Source organism: Microcaecilia unicolor, chromosome 6 (assembly GCF_901765095.1).
Source record: "Microcaecilia unicolor chromosome 6, aMicUni1.1, whole genome shotgun sequence".
Classification (NCBI taxonomy): domain Eukaryota; kingdom Metazoa; phylum Chordata; class Amphibia; order Gymnophiona; family Siphonopidae; genus Microcaecilia; species Microcaecilia unicolor.
In genome coordinates this window covers 78,634,288-78,655,609 of record NC_044036.1, presented here as the reverse complement: position 1 = coordinate 78,655,609, position 21,322 = coordinate 78,634,288, and the positions used below count along the sequence as shown (strand labels likewise).

Sequence of the window (21,322 nt, the reverse complement as noted above, 5' to 3'; positions counted from 1 at the left end):
AGGGATGCTTTTACTAAGCTATGGTAAACACTAATGCATGCTTACCACAGTTTAAGGTGTACTCAGGTAATTTTGGCATCGTCATGCACTAAAAATTTGACTTTATTTTTTAGTGCTTGGCAGGACTGGGGCATAGAGTAGGTATGTTCTGCACTAATCTGTTAGTGCAGCTACATTGCTGCACGCCAACCAATGGGAAAACTAGAATGAGGCCATTAATTTAAAAAATATAAAAAGTAGCCATTTTACTTATGTGGTAAAAATGGCCTTAGCGCACGGGAATGACCCATGTATGCACATGCTAATGCCACTTTTGCCATAGTTGGGTAAAAGGGCCCCTGAATTTTTACATTGCATGGGATCTGGTATATAAAATCATAGCCAAGTAATTAATATTGCATAGTTTTGTTCATCTTGCATAAAGTGATGTCTTTCTTAATGATGACAGTGTATGAGTATAAGAAACTCTTTTGAAAATTATATTTATTTACGTAATCAAATTTGGTTAATGCTTATTTATCATAAGGTACTCCATATACCATTTTTAAAATATGTATATTTTGTACCAAGGGGTCCTATTACTAAAGGGTGCTAAGTCCTTAATACAGGATTAGCATGCGAGAATAGGGCTACCACAAAACATACTAAAATGTTTTGTGGTGTTTTACTACTACTACTACTACTACTACTACTTAACATTTCTAGAGCGCTACTAGGGTTACACAGCACTGTACAGATTAACAAAAAAGGACTGTCCCTGCTCCAAGGAGCTTACAATCTAATGGGTGAAATGTCAAGTAGGGGCAGTCCAGATTTCCTGAATAGAGTGGTGGTTAGGTGCTGAAGGCGACATTGAAGAGGTGGGCTTTGAGCAAGGCTTTGAAGATGGGCATTGCTGCATTATCCAACACATTGTGGGCCTTTTATACTAAACTGTGCTAGCAATTCCCTACATGGCAAATGTGGTATGAGTGAACTCCCAAATTTTTCCTAGGATCGGTTAATCTGTGTATGAGCATGCAGAACATGGCTCCTAACCAAACTGAATGCCATCCATGTTCCAAGCCTTAAATAAAATGTGACTTTGGCCATGAAACAAGTGGTGCTTTTTTATGCCCTCTATATGGATGGCGCATGGCCGCAGTAAAGAGACATGGATGTTGTCATCTGTGCTACCTTATGTGTGAGTATAGACATACATTATCAACCTCTAGTTATCTTACATAACACTATTTTGCTATGCTAATTGGTAGGATTGCTGTAAAACATGGCATATCTAACATGGCAGGGAAAGGGCCTGTGACAAGTTTGTCAACCTTTCCTGCTCTCCCCACCCCCAAATTCACCTCTTCTCCTAATGGATGGAAGGATCTAATAGAAGGATCAGACAACTGCTAAAGATCCATCAGTCTTGCCCCCACGAGGCCTCCCAAGAAAACAGTGCAATGGAGATAAGGTTTAGTAGGAAGGGCAGTTAGAGCCATATTGTAATCCAGGGGAGGGCAGGTGCCTACAAGGCAGATACTTTGGTCTTTCAGGATGCTATTTTTCTCCACAGTGAATATGCATGAGATAGATTTGTATGCACTGCCTCCCACGGTATATACGTATATCTCATGCATATTTATTGTGGATATCCTGAAAACTTGATGGGACTAGGTGTGTCTCAAGGACTGGGTTGAGAAGCATTGCTCTAGCCATCTGTTAAAGATAGCAATTTGATTCAGGACTTTCATCACAATCACATGCAAATAATTGAGATATCCTTTTGGTATCGGTAAAACATTTGCAAAAGGTTTAATTGTGTTCCATCTCTTAATATAATCAACAGGCTTACCAGAACCAAATATAGACAAGATGTTCCAAGGCCTGACTATGAATCAAGGTTTCTACACTTCTAAAGATTTCTTGCCACTTGTAGCCAAGGCAAGTAAACAAGGTGAGTGATTGATTATAATCAGAAAAGCTCTTTAGCTACAGTAAGCAAACAGCAGTGCATTTTCACAGAAGAAGCTTATATGTAACTTATACATGGGCTGTAAAGAATTCAATATGCTATATATGGTTACAAGTGCATTCCTGGGTTTAGCAATCTATAGGGGTAATTTTATGATGGATGACTTATTTATTTATGCATGTATTTACATTTATAACTCACCTACTAACTAGGCAGGAAACAATAAAACACACATAATTATAAAACACTTAAAACTAAATATAAAAAACAAAATAATAACATAGTACTGTCCATACTTCAAATATGAACTTAGAAAGATAACCAGTACATTTTTACAACAACGTACAAAACAATCCAGGGCTTTTTATTCCAAAAAAGTCTGAAACCTTTTCTTGAATTCTGCAACGGATGATAGCATCCAAATATTTTCAAGAAGTTTATTCCAGAGGGACGGGCCAGCAAGGGATAGCACAATGTCACAAGTGTCAACCTATCGAATCTTTGCTAAAGAATATTGTGTAGAACATTTTACATACTCAAATGGGATTTTATATATTTGCACATATACACATCTATATGCCAGTATTCTGGTCAGTTGTGCTATATTTATAGAATGAGCCCTCATAGGACTAGATTCAGTAAATGATGCCGAAAAATCAGTGCAAAAAAATTATGCGTTGAGCGATATTCTACAAAGGGCATCCACATTTTATAGAATAGCACCTAAGCATCTAATCTGTGCCTAACTTAGACGTGGATCAGACATGTTCTATAAAAATACATATAATTCATAGGAATACCCCCTAAACACTCCGCCCAAAATACACATTCTAGGATTTACACATAGTTCATTATAGAATATAATCTGCTCATAAATCTCAATTAATGCTAATAATAGCTTGTTAGCAGCCAATTCTTGGTGCTGATTGGCTCATCAATTAAGTTGCATGCGCAAATCGGCAATGTTTTCTGATTTGCATGTTCAACTTTAATCATCTTATATAGAATCTGGGGGATAGGGCTTATATTTAAACAGAGAAAGTATAGGCATTTCCAGGGTGAGGAAAAAATGGCAGAGGAGGGAATGGAATTGCCACTTATTCACATATTTTATAAAATATCCGCATATATACTTATTCTTAATGCATATATACACACAGGTGTAAATGTGCTTGCTTATTTTCCTCATAGTTATTTTATAAAGCCACAAAGGCACTTGTATTGCATTGGAATAATATGGGTTCGCTAAAAGAAGTACCACCGGGCTATCGCAGCAGCCCGATGGTACTTCCCAACCCTAGTGCGCCAGTATTTATTTTTGTAGCACCAGTTTGTACCCAGTGGTAATTGGTCAGTGCTGCGAGCTGTCCGGTTACTGCTGGGTTAGTGTGGGAGCCCTTACCACCACCTCAATGGGTGATGGTAAGAGCTCCCCCAAAATGGCCGCGCGGCAAGTGAAGCACTTGCTTCACAACCATTTCTTGTAAAAAAGAAGGACCTACCTTTTACCTGCTATGGAAAAAGGGGGCCTGATGCGCGCCGATGGCAGTGCAGGCCCCATTTTGCCACAGCTTGGTAAAAGGGGCCCTATATGCATCATATGTGCCTATGCACGTTGGCAGCAAAGGGGTAATTTTATAAAGCTTTTCCCACATATGAAGCTTGTTTTTCATGTGAAAACAGGCTCATAAAATAATTCAAATGCTTGTGTATTCAAGTACATGCACTAATAAGAGCATGCAAGCTTTTACATGACAGTGTATCAGTATTCCAAAGGGTGTAGTGTGGGCAGAGTTAGGGCTAATACAGATATTTAATGTATGAGTATATTTAATAAAATACACATGCTGTAAGGGTTTCCCAGAAAAAACACATGGCCTCACAGGCTAAGGACTGGAGGCTTAGAGCTGAGCCATGGAGGCTGTTTAGCTACAACCTGAGTTCCCAGAAATGTGACCATCAGGGGAAGCCCACCCTCATAGGAGCCTATTAGACTAAGAAGAGGTGTTTCTTATCAATGACAATACATTTGGGAGTCCAGCCAAACATAGCATTGCTGGTTCAACAGTTTTTGTTGGGCATGACCTTTGTCTACTGCTATGTAAGCACCTTGCACTGCTTCAGTGCAAGTTGTTTTTCCTACTTGCTTCATGCTTGACTCCTGTTCTGCCCTTGGTTCCTGTCTCATGCCTTATTCCTTCATCCTACTTGGTTCCTATTCTACACTTACTTCCAGCTCCATGTCTGTTTTCTGATCCTGCCTGGTTTCAACCTTGCTTCATTCTGCCCTGGGCCTGTCTCAATAACATACTATGGACTTTTCCTCCAGGAACTTGTCCAAACCTTTTTAAAACCCAAATACGCTAACAGCTGTTACTACATCCTCTGGCAAAGAGTTCCAGAGCTTAACTATTTGTTGAGTAAAAAAATATTTCCTCCTATTTGCTTTAAATGTGCTTCCATGTAACTTCATTGAGTGTCTCCTAGCCTTTGTACTTTGGAACGAGTAAAAAAATCGATTCACTTATATTAATTCTACAAGGGGTTAAATCATTTTGAATATTGGGCACTTGATTTATGTATCAAATGTATTATTTATTTTCTCTTTTCCTGATTGATCTAATCCTAGAAAATTTACACACAAATTATAAATAGCAGTAGTAACATTAGAAGCTAGTATAAGTCTAAATGATTCCTCTACTGATAAGTTACAGAATGTATTCATGAGCTAAGAAATTCTAAATGCACAGATAGTTGTTTCAATTCATTACTCACTGAGGGCCTGTTTACTACGGTGCGTTAGCATTTTTAACGCGCCTATAATTAGCACATGCGCTAACAGTGTAGGCACCTTTAGGGATATTGTAGGCGCGTACACAGTTAACGCACGTACATGGTTAATACACGTTACAAATGTTAATGCACCAATAATGCGGCTTAGTAAACAGGGCCCTGAACATTAGTTATTCCTTTGCAAAAAAAAAAAATGTTTCTAAATCAAATGGATTAATGAGAATATTGATGTCTTTTATCCAAAAATATGTTTGGCTATCTGTCCTTAGAGTAAACTTATTTTCTTTATTAAGATGTCATGGTAAAGATATGGATTATGATGTAAATATTTTTATTAATCTAGCACAGAAGGAATCTTATGTTAAATAAAAGTTTAAATATTATGACATTGCTTTGAAAGCTAGGAGTGGCCTAGTGGTTAGGGTGGTGGACTTTGGCCCTGGAAAACTGAGGAACTGAGTTTGATTCCCACTTCAGGCACAGGCAGCTCCTTGTGACTCTGAGCAAGTCACTTAACCCTCCACTGCCCCATGTAAGCCGCATTGAGCCTGCCATGAGTGGGAAAGCACCCAGGGTTCAAATGCAACAAATATGGAATTATTTCCCTGGATTAGGGTGATTATAGCTCAACAGTGTTGATCCCTTATTTTTATTTTTGTTACATTTGTACCCCGTGCTTTCCCACTCATGGCAGGCTCAATGCGGCTTACATGGGGCAATGGAGGGTTAAGTGACTTGCCCAGAGTCAAAAGGAGCTGCCTACTACTACTACTACTACTATTTAGCATTTCTATAGCGCTACAAGGCGTACGCAACGCTGCACAAACATAGAAGAAAGACAGTCCCTGCTCAAAGAGCTTACAATCTAATAGACAAAAAAATAAATAAAGTAAGCAAATCAAATCAATTAATATGAACGGGAAGGAAGAGAGGAGGGTAGGTGGAGGCGAGTGGTTACAAGTGGTTACGAGTCAAAAGCAATGTTAAAGAGGTGGGCTTTCAGTCTAGATTTAAAGGTGGCCAAGGATGGGGCAAGGCGTAGGGGCTCAGGAAGTTTATTCCAGGCGTAGGGTGCAGCGAGACAGAAGGCGCGGTCTGGAGTTGGCAGTAGTGGAGAAGGGAATAGATAAGAAGGATTTATCCATGGAGCGGAGTGCACGGGAAGGGGTGTAGGGAAGGACGAGTGTGGAGAGATACTGGGGAGCAGCAGAGTGAGTACATTTATAGGTTAGTAGAAGAAGTTTGAACAGGATGCGAAAACGGATAGGGAGCCAGTGAAGGGTCTTGAGGAGAGGGGTAGTATGATTAAAACGACCCTGGCGGAAGACGAGACGGGCAGCAGAGTTTTGAACCGACTGGAGAGGGGAGAGGTGACTAAGTGGAAGGCCAGCAAGAAGCAGATTGCAGTAGTCTAAACGAGAGGTGACACGGGTGTGGATGAGGGTTTTGGTAGAGTGCTCGGAAAGAAAGGGGCAGATTTTACGGATGTTGTAAAGAAAGAAACGACAGGTCTTGGCAATCTGCTGGATATGAGCAGAGAAGGAGAGAGAAGAGTCAAAGATGACCCCAAGGTTTCGAGCTGAGGAGACAGGGAGAATGAGAGAGCCATCAACAGAAATAGAAAACGGGGGGAGCGGGGAGGTGGGTTTGGGGGGGGAAATGAGAAGCTCGGTTTTGGTCATATTTAATTTCAGGTGGCGTTGAGACATCCAGACAGCAATGTCAGACAAGCACGCTGAAACTTTAGTTTGGATGCAAGGTGAGATATCAGGGGTTGAAAGGTAGATTTGGGAGTCATCAGCATAGAGGTGGTAGGAAAAGCCATGGGATGAGATTAATGAACCAAGGGAAGAAGTGTAGATAGAAAAGAGGAGGGGACCAAGAACAGAACCCTGAGGTACGCCGACAGGCAGAGGGATAGAAATAGAAGTGGATCCACCAGAGTGAACACTAAAGGTGCGGAGGGAGAGGTAGGAAGAGAACCAGGAAAGGACAGAGCCCTGGAATCCAAGTGAGGACAGGGTATCGAGAAGTATGCTGTGATCGACAGTGTCAAAAGCAGCGGAAAGATCAAGAAGAATGAGAATGGAATATTGACCTCTGGATTTAGCCAGTAATAGGTCATTGGAGACTTTAGTAAGCGCAGTTTCGGTTGAGTGGAGAGGGCGAAAACCAGATTGTAGTGGGTCAAGAATAGCATGTGAGGAGAGAAAATCAAGGCAGTGGCGGTGAACAGCACGCTCAAGTAATTTGGAGAGAAAAGGAAGGAGGGAGATGGGTCGGTAATTAGAGGGACAAGTAGGGTCGAGTGAAGGCTTCTTAAGAAGAGGTGTGACCACAGCATGTTTAAAGGCAGCAGGGACAGTCGCAGTGGAAAGTGAGAGGTTGAGAATGTGACAGATAAAAGGAATAAGAGCAGGAGAGATGGCATTAAGAAGGTGGGTGGGAATGGGATCAGAGGAACAGGTGGTACATTTTGAGGAAGAAAGGAGAAGTGTAGTTTCCTCAATAGTAACTTCAGGAAAGGAGGAAAGGGAATGAGGGGAAGGAGAGAGAGGGGAACGGACTAATGGAGGGAGAGGTGGTGAGGTAGAGAAAGCAAGGTTTATCTTTTCAACCTTGTTGTGAAAGAATTCAGCAAGGGTCTGAGGAGATAATGAAGGGGGAGTTGGGGGAGGGGGCACCTTGAGGAGAGAGTTCAATGTGGTGAAGAGAAGTCGAGGATTAGAGCCAAGAGAGTTGGTCAGTTGGATATAATAATTCAGTTTGGCACGTAAAAGAGCAGATTGGAAGGAGGTCAGCATGAACTTAAAGTGTAAGAAATCAGCAAAGGCCCGAGATTTCCGCCAGAGGCGTTCGGCGGAGCGGGTACAGGAACGTAGGTAGCGGATATTAGAAGTCAGCCAAGGTTGGGGTTTTGTACGCCTTACAGGGCGGGTCATCAAAGGTGCAAGAGTGTTGTAAGAAGAAACAGCCTCGTTGACAGACGTGGATGGTGCCACAGTAGAGAGAAGGTTTGAAACATGGGAGGATAGAGATGAAGGGTCAATATCGTGAAGATTCCTAGATAAATTAGATAAGATAAGATGGGACTGGGAGGGAGGAGATTTAAGTGTGAAAGTTATAAGATGGTGATCAGAGGAGGGAAGATCAGAGGCAAGGAAACTAGAGGGTGAACAGTTGGAGGAGAAGATGAGATCAAGACAGTGACCATTTTGATGAGTGGGGGAGGTGGAGCATAGTTGGAGATTAAAGGAGGACGTTAAAGCGAGTAACTTGGAAATATAAGACTTGGAAGGATCATTAGCAGAAATGAGATGAGAGAGGATGAGAGAGGGGGAGGAAGAATCATGGAAGAAGGCAAGCCAGGCGTCAAAATCACTGAGAAAGGATGAAAGGGACTTATCAGGGGGACGATAAATGACCGCTATTCAAAGAGGCAGAGGAGAGAAAAGGCGGATAGAGTGGACTTCAAAGGAGGAAAAACAGTGAGATTGAGGTGGAAGAAGGGGTTGAAATCTGGAGGAGGGAGAGAGAAGTAGTCCAACACCGCCCCCACGGCCAGCAGGGCGAGGAGTATGTGAAAAAAGATAACCACCATGGCACAGGGCTGCGACTGAAGCAGAGTCATCAGGGCAGAGCCAGGTTTCTGTTATGGCGAGCAGATGGAGGTGACGTGAGATAAAGAGCTGCCTGTGCCTGAAGTGGGAATTGAACTCAGTTCTTCAGGACCAAGGTCCACCACCCTAACCACTAGGCCACTCCTCCCCTAAGAAAAAAACCATTGGACAGATTATTGGAAAGCCATTTCTTGACAGGGTGCCTGGACTCTTGACAATGCATTAGTGAAAACAGGGATTGGTGATTTCAAGGAAAATTTGAATACTGTCCTTGGACTGAAGGAAGCAAAGATTATGGAATGGGTAGTCTTCAATAGGTATGAAGTTTGAGAGTGAGACTGGATACATCTCTTGACTGTGTCCTGCCTAGATGTTCTGAGACACTTAACCAGCTAGTGCCAATGAATATTTGCTCAGACAGCCTCAGCACTATCCCATTACTAACATGTAGGGGCATAATCGAAAGGCGCCATCCAAATAGATAGCCGGCCATCTATTTGGCCGGCGCCGCAAAGAGCAGTCCCAAACCGTATTATCGAAAAAGATGGCCGGCCATCTTTCATTTAGATAATATGTTGGCGCCGGTCAAATGTCAGAGATGACCAGGTTTGAGATGGCCAGCATCGGTTTTCACCGATAATGGAAACTAATGCCAGCGATCTCAAATCCAGCCAAATCCAAGGCATTTGGTCGTGGGAGGAGCCAGCATTTGTAGTGCACTGGTCCCCCTGACATGCCAGGACATCAACCGGGCACCCTAGAGGGCACTGCAATGGACTTCAAAAATTACTCCCGGATGCACACCTCCCTTACCTTGGGTGCTGAGCCCCCCAACCCCCCCCCCCAACCCACTCCCCACAATTGTACACCATTACTATAGCCCTTAGGGGTGAAGGGGGGCACCTACATGTGGGTACAGTGGGTTTTGGGGGGGGGGGTTGGAGGGCTTAACGTTTACCACCACAAGTGTAACAGGTAGGGGGGGATGGGTCCGGGTCCACCTGCCTGAAGTGCATTGCACCCCTAAATACTGCTCCAGAGATCTGCATACTGCTGTAAGGGAGCTGGGTATGACATTTGAGGCTGGCATAGAGGCTGGCAAAAAATATTTGGGGGGTGGGTGACCACTGGGGGAGTAAGGGGAGGTCATCCCCGATTCCCTCCAGTGGTCATTTGGTCAGTTGGGGCACCTTTTTGAAGCTTGGTCATGAAAAAAAAGGGACCAAGTAAAGTCGGCCAAATGCTCGTCAAGCCCGGCTTTCTTTTTTCCATTATCCATCTCAAACCACGACCCCATCCCGCCTTCGCTACCGTACCGAAACGTCCCCTTGAATGTTTGCCGCACCCGTGACGGAATACAGTTGGCGCCAGCCAAAACTGGCTTTCGATTATACCGATTTGGTTGGGTTCAGGAGATGGCAAGACATGTTGTGGTTTTCTAGAAGTTACATTGTGGTCATTAGGATGAAGAAAATCACTGCAGATGTCCTAGGGCTAAAAGAATCCCTAATCTCTATCTCATAATTACCAATCAAAATGTATTTAAGTTGTTTTTTTATTTTTTATTTTTTTTTAATAGTATCCATATTAGTGCCTCAGGATAGCGTGCATAAAATATCATAGTATATCTACAAAGAAAATGGTCACGGAGCAGCATGAACTCACTAGAAACATTACTATGGCAACATAATTTATATCTCTCTATATATTTATATCTATCTATATGATAACTGTGAGCTAGTTTATATATATATATAACAGTGAACACATGTGGGAAGATAAGAGTGAATATTTTCTTAGTTTGATTAATATCATATACACGCACACTGACACAAATGGATAGCAGTGAGCTGGTGTGTGTGTGTACACATATCTATATGATAACAGTGAGCTGGTTATATATCTTTTAAGGGAAAATTAGGTTCTTACCATGATAATTTTCTTTCCTTTAGTCATAGCAGATGAAGCCATTACATATGAGTTGTGTCCATCAACCAGCAGGGGGAGATAGAGAGCACTCAACTTTTCACAGTGCCTCATGGCCAGCTAGCTCCACTGCCTCTTCAGTATTTAAAGCTTCCAAAGCAGTATGGCAAACCGCAATGGGAATAACATGAACTTTCCTCACAGCGAACGATGGCCCCTTAACAAGGGCATAAACTCAAAAAAGGAGGGAATGAACTCATCCTCCTAGAGGGAATAAACTCATCCTCCACTTTGTATAAACGGAGGGAATACTTGCTTCCTCTTGGAGGGAATAAACTCATCCTCACAAAACATGAACTGGAGGGAATGAACTCATCCTCCTATAACTGTAACAAGAATCCTGAAGACTGTTTTCCGACTCCCCAAGGAAGGAATATAACTTCAGGAAACAAGAACAGCACCTAAAATCAGAATCACTGCAATACAGACAATCATACAGGGAGGGCTCATGGCTTCATCTGCTATGACTAAAGGAAAGAAAATTTTCATGGTAAGAACCTAATTTTCCCTTCCTTGTCATCAAGCAGATGTAGCCATTACGTATGGGATGTAACAAAGCAATCCCTAAATAGGGTGGGAACAAGCCACACCACGCGCTAGCACCTGTGCTCCAAAACGAGCATCCCTCCTGGCAGCCACATCCAGCCTGTAATGTCGGGCGAAAGAGAGCTTAGAAGCCCAGGTTGCAGCACTGCAAATCTCATGAAGAGATAGTGCTCCAGTTTCCGCCCAGGAAGAGGAAATCACTCTTGTGGAATGTGCCTTAAAGGCTTCAGGCGGAGCCCGGCCAGACAGCAGATATGCTGAAAAGATAGCTTCTTTGAGCCAAAGGGCAATAGTGGCTTTAGACGCTGAAGACCCTCTGCGAGGACCTGCAAACAGCACAAAAAGATGATCAGAGGTCCTGAAAAAATGTGTAATTCGCAGATACTGCAACAGAGTCCTGCGCACATCCAAAAGGTGCAACTACCCAAATGAATCTGGAAACTCCTCCTCAACAAAGGAGGGAAGAAAAACAGGCTGGTTTAGGTGAAACGCTGAAACCACCTTAGGCATGAAGGAAGGCACGGTCTGAACCGTGACCCCTGACTCTGAGAATTGCAGAAAAGGGTCTCTACAGGACAGCGCCTGGAGCTCTGACACCCGTCTCGCCGAGGTAATGGCCACTAAAAAGACGGCCATCAGTGTCAAATCTTTCTCTGAAGCACGCCGAAGCGGTTCAAAGGGAGCCCCCTGAAGGGCCTTCAATACTAACCCCAGGTTCCAAGCTGGACAAGGTGCCCGCATGGGAGAACGGAGCCGAAGCACCCCTCTAAGAAACCGTGCCACATCTGGATGAGCAGCTAAGGACATGCTTTCAACTTTGCTACGCAGGGAGGCCAATGCTGCCACTTGCACCCGCAGGGAATTATAGGCCAAGCCTTGTGTACACCATCCTGCAAAAAATCCAGAATCGGCGAGACAGGAGCCCGCAATGGAGAAAGCGCTCTTGAAACACACCAGACTTCAAACTGGCGCCAAATCCTGGCATAAGCCATGGAAGTGGAGTGCTTATGGGCCTGCAGGAGAGTGGAAATTACCTTATTTGAGTAGCCTTTATCTCTCAATTGTGCCCTCTCAATCGCCATGCCATAAGACCAAAGCGGCAGGCGTCCTCCATGGCCACCGGACCCTGTGACAACAGGTGCGGAACCAGAGGTAACGGAAAGGGAGCCTCCAACAGCATCTGTCGGAGGTCCGCATACCAAGGCCTCCTGGGCCAATCCGGGGCGATGAGCCAGTGGCGTAGCCAGAAGGCAATTTTTGGGTGGGCCAACAGGTTGGATGGGTGGGCACTAGAGTTGCCAACTTTTTTTTTTTTTTTTTTTTTTTTTATTTATGCATTTTATATATTCACAAGTATTAAAGCTTGTTACAAGAAATATTAGGCATGAATGAAACATATAATTTCAGTATAACTAAAAAAAAGAAGGAAAACATTATTACTTCACCATGTCTACCTTAGACCACAATAAAACAGATGAAAGGGAGAGGAGTCTAAACTGATTCAGGGAATCAAGTCCAAATATAATTAACAGGAAAGGCATAGCTTAACTTCCACCATTTCTCTTTAAATTATACTGGATCTATAATTTGACAATCTTTTTCAAATTTATAAATTCTCTCAGTTGAGTTGGTGCAAAAAATACATATTTTATACCTAAATATTTTACAATACACTTGCAGGGGTAAGCAAGTAAAAAAGTTGCCCCCAAAGATCTAGTTTCCACTCTCATTTCCAGAAACTGTTTCCTTCTCTCCTGAGTAATTTTTGTCACATCCGGAAAAATCCAAAGTTTCTGACCACAAAACTCTAATTGAGTATTCTTAAAGTAAAGTTTTAATACTGCGTCAAAGTCTTGCTCAAATACAAATGATATTAGAAGAGTCGCTCTTGTCGTTACTTCAGATAATGAGTCCTCCAAAATCAATGAAATATCTTTTAACTCCTCAATTTTCTCCAAATTTAAAGGAGTCTCTACCTGATTCTTCTTAGAAGGTAAATAATAAATCTTATTTATCGGTGGAATATTTTGAGATGAAAATTTTAAATTTTGCACAAGAAATTTTTTAAACATATCATATGGTGAGACTCCTATTGGTTTGGGGAAATTGAGAATTCGCATATTCAGTCTTCTATTATAATTTTCAATTTGCTCGATCTTTTGGCGCATATTTATATTATCTTTTATCACTGCTGAAACATTTTCTTTAAGTTTTCCAGTTTCCTCCTGAGAGCTCTTTTGTTGATCATTTAAGTCTTGTTTCAATTTTTCCATAGACTTAGAAAGCTGATCAACTGTAGTTGCAAGGTTTTTGGTCTCTTGTGTAGAGGTAATTATAAGTTTTTGCATTTTCTCCATTGCCAACCACAACGTATCCAAAGTTACCACTCTAGGCAGGTTTCCCCGCGTTAGATTACCTTCAGCTGCCGCGTCCATTTCCAGAGGGGGACACTCTCCGCTGACCACATCTTTACCGACTTCCGGGTTGTGTAGTTCAGCTCGCCCCTCTCGATTCGCGGCAGGGCAGAGTGGTGTTCCAGTATCTGGAGGAGACAAAGAGATCTCACACTCCAACGACGCCAGAATCCCTGCGCCGGCGTCTAGCGGAGTCTCTCCTCCTGTTTGTATTGGTGTGCGCTGAGCCACGAAGTCGTCGAGCGTTCCTTGCCTTGGAGAAGATGTGCGAGCCTGGAGGGGTAAGGCTCTCACCGTTCCCTTTCTTTTAGTATGGGGCATTGCTTTCAGAAGAAAAAAAAACGCTAGAGCAGTTCCCAATCCCGACGAACTTCGATCGCTCAGCGTCCTGGCGCCATCTTGACTCCTCGAGTTGCCAACTTTTTTGAAAAAGAAAAAAATAGCAAACCTGATGCACCCATGCTCTGTCCCTACCCCACTCCCCATAACTTCAATGACGGTTGCAGTGCAGGCTTCAGTGGCTGCAGGCCAATTGAGAGCTAAGGGAAGTACAATAGACTGCACTATTCAGCCCCATTGAGCCAGGGTCCACCAACACACATATGGTATTGAAGCCAAACACATTCTGCATCCAGAGAACCTCCTGGCCGTCCACCAACAATGGATACAGAGCACAGCAAGGACAATTCTCCACAAAACTCATCATATAAAGAAATTTTGTTTTCTAGTGTAATCTCAATTACAGACATATTATAAATCTATAAAACAAAAGTCACTCAGAACCTAGAGCAAATCTACCATGCCAACACTAACTTCCAAAAACAAAGATCCTACCTATGAAAAAGAAGTGCCTTAAATATTATAGTAGGGCCCTAAAATACAAATACATTTATCAGGAAAGCTGAACAAGCCAAATTACTACAGAATGCTACATGGAAACTTCATGCTAACAGATTACCTCAGTCACACACACAAGACACAAATGCCAAATACAGAATAAGTGACCACAAACTCTAGAAATATAAATTAAATGGAAACCCCAAGAAACTAGACCTTGCATGTAGTACAACACCAGAGAAACAAGAAAGAAAGACATTTGCTCCTGTGCAAAATATAAAGATGGCACATGCCAGGGATGGTGTTAGGGGATGCAACTAGGGCAATTGTGCTTGGTTCCTTGGCCAGAGAAAGCCTGCATGCTGGAAGCTGAAGGCGCAGCCTGGTAATGGACTTTGGGGTCCTTTCCTAGATTTCTTTCCTGGACCCCAGCCATGTTTACCATCAACTTTGGCAAGATGTACATTCCAAATCCAACATATTATATTCACAACATTGAAAATAAAACATTTTTTTATACCTTTTTGTTGTCTGGTCATTTTTTCTCAAATCATATTGGTCCCAGTCTCTGGTTTCTGCTTCCCTCTGTCTTCTCTTAACTCACTTGCCAGGGTCTCCTATTTGACATTTCTTCTTTCTTCATGTCCATCATCCATCTCCCGTCTCTGTTTTCCTATATTTCCTTGTTCATTATCTCCCCTGTGTTCATATCCCCTCATCCATCATCATTCCTCTGTGCACCTATGCACCCCATGCCCAGCATATCCCTTCTGCGTTCCTATTCTCTCCCTTGTCTGGTATCCCCCCCCCCCCCCGTGTCCATATACCCCCCTCTCCAGTGTCCAACATTTTATCTCTATTTCATATCCCCGTCCCGTCCCCCCCCCCCCCCCCCTTGGTCAGGCATTACCCCTCTGTGCCCATGTGCTATCCCCATACAGCATCTCACATTTGTGTCCCTGTCCCCATGCTCCCACCTAATGCCCATCATCTCCCTTCTGTATCTGTATACTTCCCTATGTCCCCTTTCTCCCTCCTCCACACCAATGTGTCCCTCTCCTCTCTGATCCCACCTCCCAACCAGCTTCTCTTCCTCTCTTTCCTTCCCCTTATGCATCTGGCTCTGTCTCCCTGCATCTCTCTCCCTTCCCTCTGCATATCCAGCACCTCTCCTTCAGCCCCCCCCCCCCCCACACACATCCAGCATCTCTCTCCCTTTCATCCAGCCCCCCACACATGTTCAGCACCTCTTTCCCTTTCATCCAGCCCCCATACATGTCCAGCACCTCTCCCCTTCACTTCAACCCTCTGTATATCCAGCACTTCTCCCCTTTCCCTCCACCCCTCCCTGCATATCCAGCACCTCTCCCCTTCCTTCCACCCCCCTATATATCCAAAACCTCTCCCTTTCCTCCAACCTCCCCTCTGCAAATCCAAAACCTCTCCCCTTCCCTCCAAACTCCCCTGCAAATTCCAAAACCTCTCTCCTTCCTTCCAACCTCCCCTCTGCAAATCCAAAACCTCTCCCCTTCCCTCCAAACTCCCCTCTGCAAATCCAAAATCTCTCCCCTTCCTTCCAACCTCCCCTCTGCAAATCCAAAACCTCTTCCCTTCCCTCCAAACTCCCCTCTGCAAATCCCAAAACCTCTCTCCCTTCCCTCCAACCCTCTGCCCCTGGCAAGTCCAGCACCCTGCTGTTCCCTCCCCTCCCTGCCTCCCCTTACTGGGCCAGCACGCAGCACCACAATGACTTCCTCACCCTCTCCCACCCCTGCCGCAGCGCTTCATTTAATGTTGTCGGCGCTGCTGTTACAGTTTCCCACCCCCGCGGCGGCGCTTTACACTTTACCTAACAGCAACGCTACAGATGCAGCGCTGATATCCGAGTCCGACGTCCTGCTCCGGGGCCTTCCACACTGATGTAACTTCCTGTTACGGAGGCGGGATGCGGAAGTCCCCGGAGCAGGACGTCGGACTCGGACGTCAGCGCTGCATCTGTAGCGTTGCTGTTAGGTAAAGTGTAAAGCGCCGCCGTAGGGGTGGGAAACTGTAACAGCAGCGCCGACAACATTAAATGAAGCGCTGCGGCAGGGGCGGGAGACGGTCACGATAAGGATCTGCTTCTGGGCGGGCGGGCCTGAGGCTAAACTGGGTGGGCCTGGGCCCATCCAGGCCAACCCGTAGCTACGCCCCTGCGATGAGCACCACTTCTCCTGGATGCAGCCGAATCCGCAGGAGCACTCGCCCTATCAAGGGCCATGGAGGGAAGACATACAGCGAGGATCCCTCTGTCTGCTTAAGAAGCACGGGACTTTGGCATTGGAACTGGTCGCCATAAGATCCATCATTGGCTTGCCCCATTTGGCACATATCTGCAGGAATGCATCGTCTGCTAGTTCCCACTCCGCTGGATCGATCTGATGCCTGCTTAGATAGTTGGCTTGCACGTTGCTCTGACCTGCAATGTGAGCTGCTGACAGGGACTGTAGATGCAGCTTGGCCCAGTGGCAAATTTGTTCGGCCTGCGCGGCTAGAGCTCTGCACTGAGTGCCGCCTTGTCGATTTATGTAGGCCACTCCTGTTGTGTTGTCCGACATCACGCGGACAGCCAATCCTTCCAGGGTCACTTGAAAGGCCAGAAGAGCCAGAAACACCGCTTTCAACTCCAGGCGGTTGATAGACCACTCCGACTCGTCGGGCGTCCACAGACCCTGGGCATGCTTCCCCTGGCAATGTGCACCCCAGCCCTTCAGGCTGGCATCTGTCACCACTAGGCACCAATCGGGGAGCACCAGCGGCATTCCCCGCTGCAGCATGCTGTCCGAGAGCCACCACTCCATACTGAGGCGGGCCGCAGGGAGCCAAGAAAGTCTGCACTGATAATCCTGAGATACTGGAGACCATCGTTGAAGTAGAGAATACTGTAGAGGTCTCAGGTGTGCTCTCGCCCATGGCACCACTTCCAAGGTGGCCGTCATCGATCCCAACAGCTGGACAATGTCCCAAGCTCGCGGGCGGGGCATCCTCAGGAGCAGACGGACCTGATTCTGAAGCTTGCACCGCCTTTGCTCGGGAAGAAACACATAGCCCGAGGCTGTGTCGAACCTGGCCCCCAAATATTCTAGAGATTGCGAGGGGGTCAGGTAACGTTTGGCCATATTGACGACCCAGCCCAGAGATTGAAGGACTGAAACTACTCTGGCTGTAGCTAGATGACTCTCTTTTTCTGAGTCTGCTCTGATGAGCCAGTCGTCTAGGTATGGGTGAACCCAGATACCCTCTCGCCTGAGAAAGGCAGCTACTACAACCATTACCTTGGAGAAGGTTCGGGGAGCTGTGGCGAGGCCAAAAGGCAAGGCTTGAAACTGGAAATGTTTTCCCAACACCGCAAACCGCAGAAACTTCTGGTGCAGGGACCAAATTGGTATGTGCAAGTAAGCTTCTTTCGGGTCCAAAGACGTGAGAAACTCTCCTGGCTGTACCGCCGCAATGATGGAGAGCAGGGTTTCCATGTGAAAATGCCGCACTCTTAAGGAGTTGTTTAGCTCTTTTAAGTCCAGGATCGGGCGAAAAGACCCGCTTTTAAGTGGTACCACAAAGTAAATGGAGTAGCGGCCTAAACCTTGTTCGGCGGGAGGCACCGGGGTCACAGCCCCTATCTGGCACAGACTGTGCAAAGTCTCCTCTACCGCCGCCCGTTTGGCGGTAGAACCGCATCGGGACTCCACAAACACGTCTCTCACCGGGGCATCGAATTCTATTCGGTATCTGTCTCTGATCAGGTCCAAGACCCACTGATCTGCGGAGATTTTGGCCCACTCCTCGAAAAAGAGGGAAAGTCTTTCTCTGATGACAGGAAACGAGGAGAGGGCCGGCGCACCATCATTGAGAGGGTCGCCCCTGAACTCCAGGCCTTGAACCGGCAGCTGCGGAACATTTGTCCAAGCGAAAGGAGTTTCTCTGCTGAAAGCGGGCACGCCAGTGGCGTAGCCAGACTGCCAATTTTGGGTGGGCCTGAACCCAAAGTGGGTGGGCACAAAATTTTCTCTGTACCCCCCCCCCCCCCCCAGCAAAATTTAGTCACACTCAGATGCATTTGTCACACAGGGTAAAGTGCTGCTTTTCAGTGCATCAGATTTCAGACAATTTATTTAATAGCCTAATCCTTTTCAGTGAGCTTTCAGAGGCCAAAACCTCCTGCCTCAGGTCTGTATAATGCTGTTACGGTATCTTCTCCTGACCTAAGGAAGGAAGTATTGGTCTCTGAAACTTTATTAACACCATATTACTTTATCCTAAATTAAAAATAAAATTATTTTCTTTACCTTTGTTATATGGCCATTTACTTTTTCTCATTGTGTTGCTCCCAGTCTCTAGATTCTGCTTTCCTTCGTTTTCGCTTAACTCTTCTGCCAGGGTTTCCTGGCCATTTGTCATTTTTCTCTCCTTTTTCTTTGCTTTCTTCAATATTTTTCTGCCTCTCTCTGTGTCCAGATTTAATTCATTCTTACTACCATTCTTTAATTTCCTTCATCTACTTATGGCTTTTCATCTTTTTCTCACCCTTGTTCTCCCCATGCCCCTTCCTCTTATTCTCCAATCTTTCACTACTCCCCCTTTCCATGCAGCAGCTCTCCTCTTTCTCTCCCCATCCTTCCCGTGTCTCCCCTCTCTCTCCCCATCCTTCCAATAGTCTCCCCTCTTTCTTTCTGCATCCTTCCATCCAGTGTCTTCCCTCTTTCTCTCCCCATCATTCTACCCATCTACCCTCTCTCCTGATCCTTCCATCTAATGTCTCTCTCCCTCCTTCTAACCAGTGTCTATCTCTCTACCCTTTTCTGTTCAGTGTCCCTTCTCTCTCCACATCCTTCCAGTCTCTCCCCTTTCTCTCTGCATCCTTCCATCCAGTGTCTCTCTCCCCATCCATCCGTTTTCCCTCTTTCTCTGCCATCCTTCCATCTGTTTTCCCTCTTTCTCTGCCATCCTTCCATCTTCTTCCATCTCTGTACCTCTATCTTCCTCCATGTTTAGTATCTCCTTTTCTCTGTGTCCCTATATTACTCTGTCCATCTTCTTCCGTCTCTTTGTCCCCAGTGCCAATATATCTCTACCCTCTCTGACCCTACCCCATCCAGCTTCTCTCCCTCTCACTCCCTCCTCTTTCCAGCATCTGGTTTGGTTGCTTGATTTCCTGCCTCCCTCCCTCAAGCTGTAGGTTTAATATTCCCTTTTCCTTCATCTCCTTGGTCTGGTATCTCTGTTTCCCTTTCCTCCCTCCTTGTGCTGTACCAGCAGTTCTCTCCCTTCCCTCCAGTTCTCCTCCCATGTCCAGCAGCTCTCTCCCTTCCATCCAGATCCCTTCCTCCTCTTCCTCCCACAGCTCTCTCCCTTCCACCCAGATCCCCTCCTCCCCTTCCTTCAGGGGCTCTCTCCCTTCCATCGTCCCCTCATTCTCTTCCTCCCATGTCCAGCAGCTCTCTCCCTTCCCTCCAGTCCCTTCCTCCTCTTCCTCCCTTGTCCAGCAGCTCTCCAGCCCCTTCCTCCTCTCCCTCCCATGTCCAGCAGCTCTCTCCCTTCCATTCAGTCTCCTCCTCCTCTTCCTCCCATGTCCAGCAGCTCTCCAGCCCCTTCCTCCTCTCCCTCCCATGTCCAGCAGCTCTCTCCCTTCCCTCCCTCTTCCAGAAGCTTTCCAGCCCCTTCCTCCCATGTCCAGCAGCTCTCTCCCTTCCCTCCCTCTTCCAGAAGCTTTCCAGCCCCTTCCTCCCATGTCCAGCAGCTCTCTCCCTTCTATCCTGATCCCCTCCTCCTTTTCCTCCCACCTCCAGCAGCTCTCTTCCTTCCCAGTTCCCTCTAATCCCCTTCCTCCTACAAGTCTTACTTTGTCCCTGGCAAAAGTATCCCTTCCCCCCCTCCCCCCCAACCAACCACAAATCCAGCACTTACTGTTCCAGGCCCGCCATCCAAATCCTTCATCGCTGTCGCTGCCTTTTCTCCCGCGGCTTCCGGGAGGCAGAGATCAGCGTTACCTGTCAGTGCCTGCCCTGAAATTGTGCTTCTCTTCTCCCCAGGCTTCGCTTCGCCCCACTCCTTTCTTCGCTCGTCGCGCTGCGCTGCTATTCAAACAGGCAGCTCCGCTCCTCTCTGCCGCGTCTATCCGGCCCTACTAAACAGGAAGTGCATCAGAGGGCCTCGGGAGCCGCGGGAGAAAAGGCAGCGACAGCGATGAAGGATTTGGATGGGTGGGCCTGGAGGGAAAGTGGGTGGGCCTGGGCCCGTCCAGGCCCACCCGTGGCTACGTCCCTGGGGCACGCGAAGTGAATCCAGCAGCATGCCCCGGGCGGTACCTTCTAGCTTCATGGAAGCGAGGTCTGTAAGAGGAGCGGACCGCCTGACCCTTAGAGGAAGGCTTCGGCCTATCTTCGGGCAAGCGCTGAGGTTTGGAATCCCCCAGGCCTTTAACAATGTTTTCCAGCTCCTCACCAAACAGGAGAAGGCCTTGAAAAGGCAACTTCAACAACCTTTGCTTAGAGGTCATGTCCACCGCCCAATGTCGTAGCCAAAGAGTGCGGCGAGCCGCCACTGCTACAGCCATTTGTTTAGCCGAAACTCTGACCATATCATAAAGGGCGTCAGCCAAAAAGGACAAGGCCGACTCCATCCGCGGAGCCACTACAGATAAGGTCTCCGCTCCATCACCAGGCTGTTCCACTGCCTGCTGTAACCAAGTCAGGCAGGCTCTAGCAGCATAACAACTGCATGCAGACGCCCGAACAGTGAGACCTGCCAAATCAAAGGACCGCTTCAGAGCTGAATCAAGTCTGCGGTCTTGAATATCCTTCAGGGCAACACCTCCTTCAACAGGGAGGGTAGTTCTCTTTGTCACAGCCATGACCAGGGCATCCACTTTAGGCATTGCAAAGCGAGCCAAATGTTCCTCACTCAGAGGGTATAATTGCCCCATAGCCCTGGCAACCTTCAAAGGTCCCTCGGGGTCAGCCCATTGAGCCAAAATAAGCTCTTGGATGGAGTCATGCAAAGGAAAGGCACGAGCAGGCTTTCTTGTACTAGCCATCCTTAGATTAACGGAGGAGGCTGTGCCACTCCCAGGATCTTCAATCGAGAGGGCTTGTAAGGCATCTGAAATAAGCGCTGGCAGCTCCTCGCGGTGG

General features: G+C 46.2%; 1 protein-coding gene across 3 annotated transcripts in view; it reads left to right on the top strand.

The window, feature by feature from the left end:
- Positions 1-21,322, top strand: part of DPYD (dihydropyrimidine dehydrogenase) — a 1,476,885-nt gene that overhangs the window by 636,763 nt on the left and 818,800 nt on the right. For all 3 annotated transcript variants that reach the window (XM_030205306.1, XM_030205305.1, XM_030205304.1), the window contains one exon: positions 1,832-1,939. In XM_030205306.1, the coding sequence (XP_030061166.1) occupies positions 1,832-1,939 (108 nt within the window). The remainder of the gene's footprint in view (positions 1-1,831; positions 1,940-21,322) is intronic.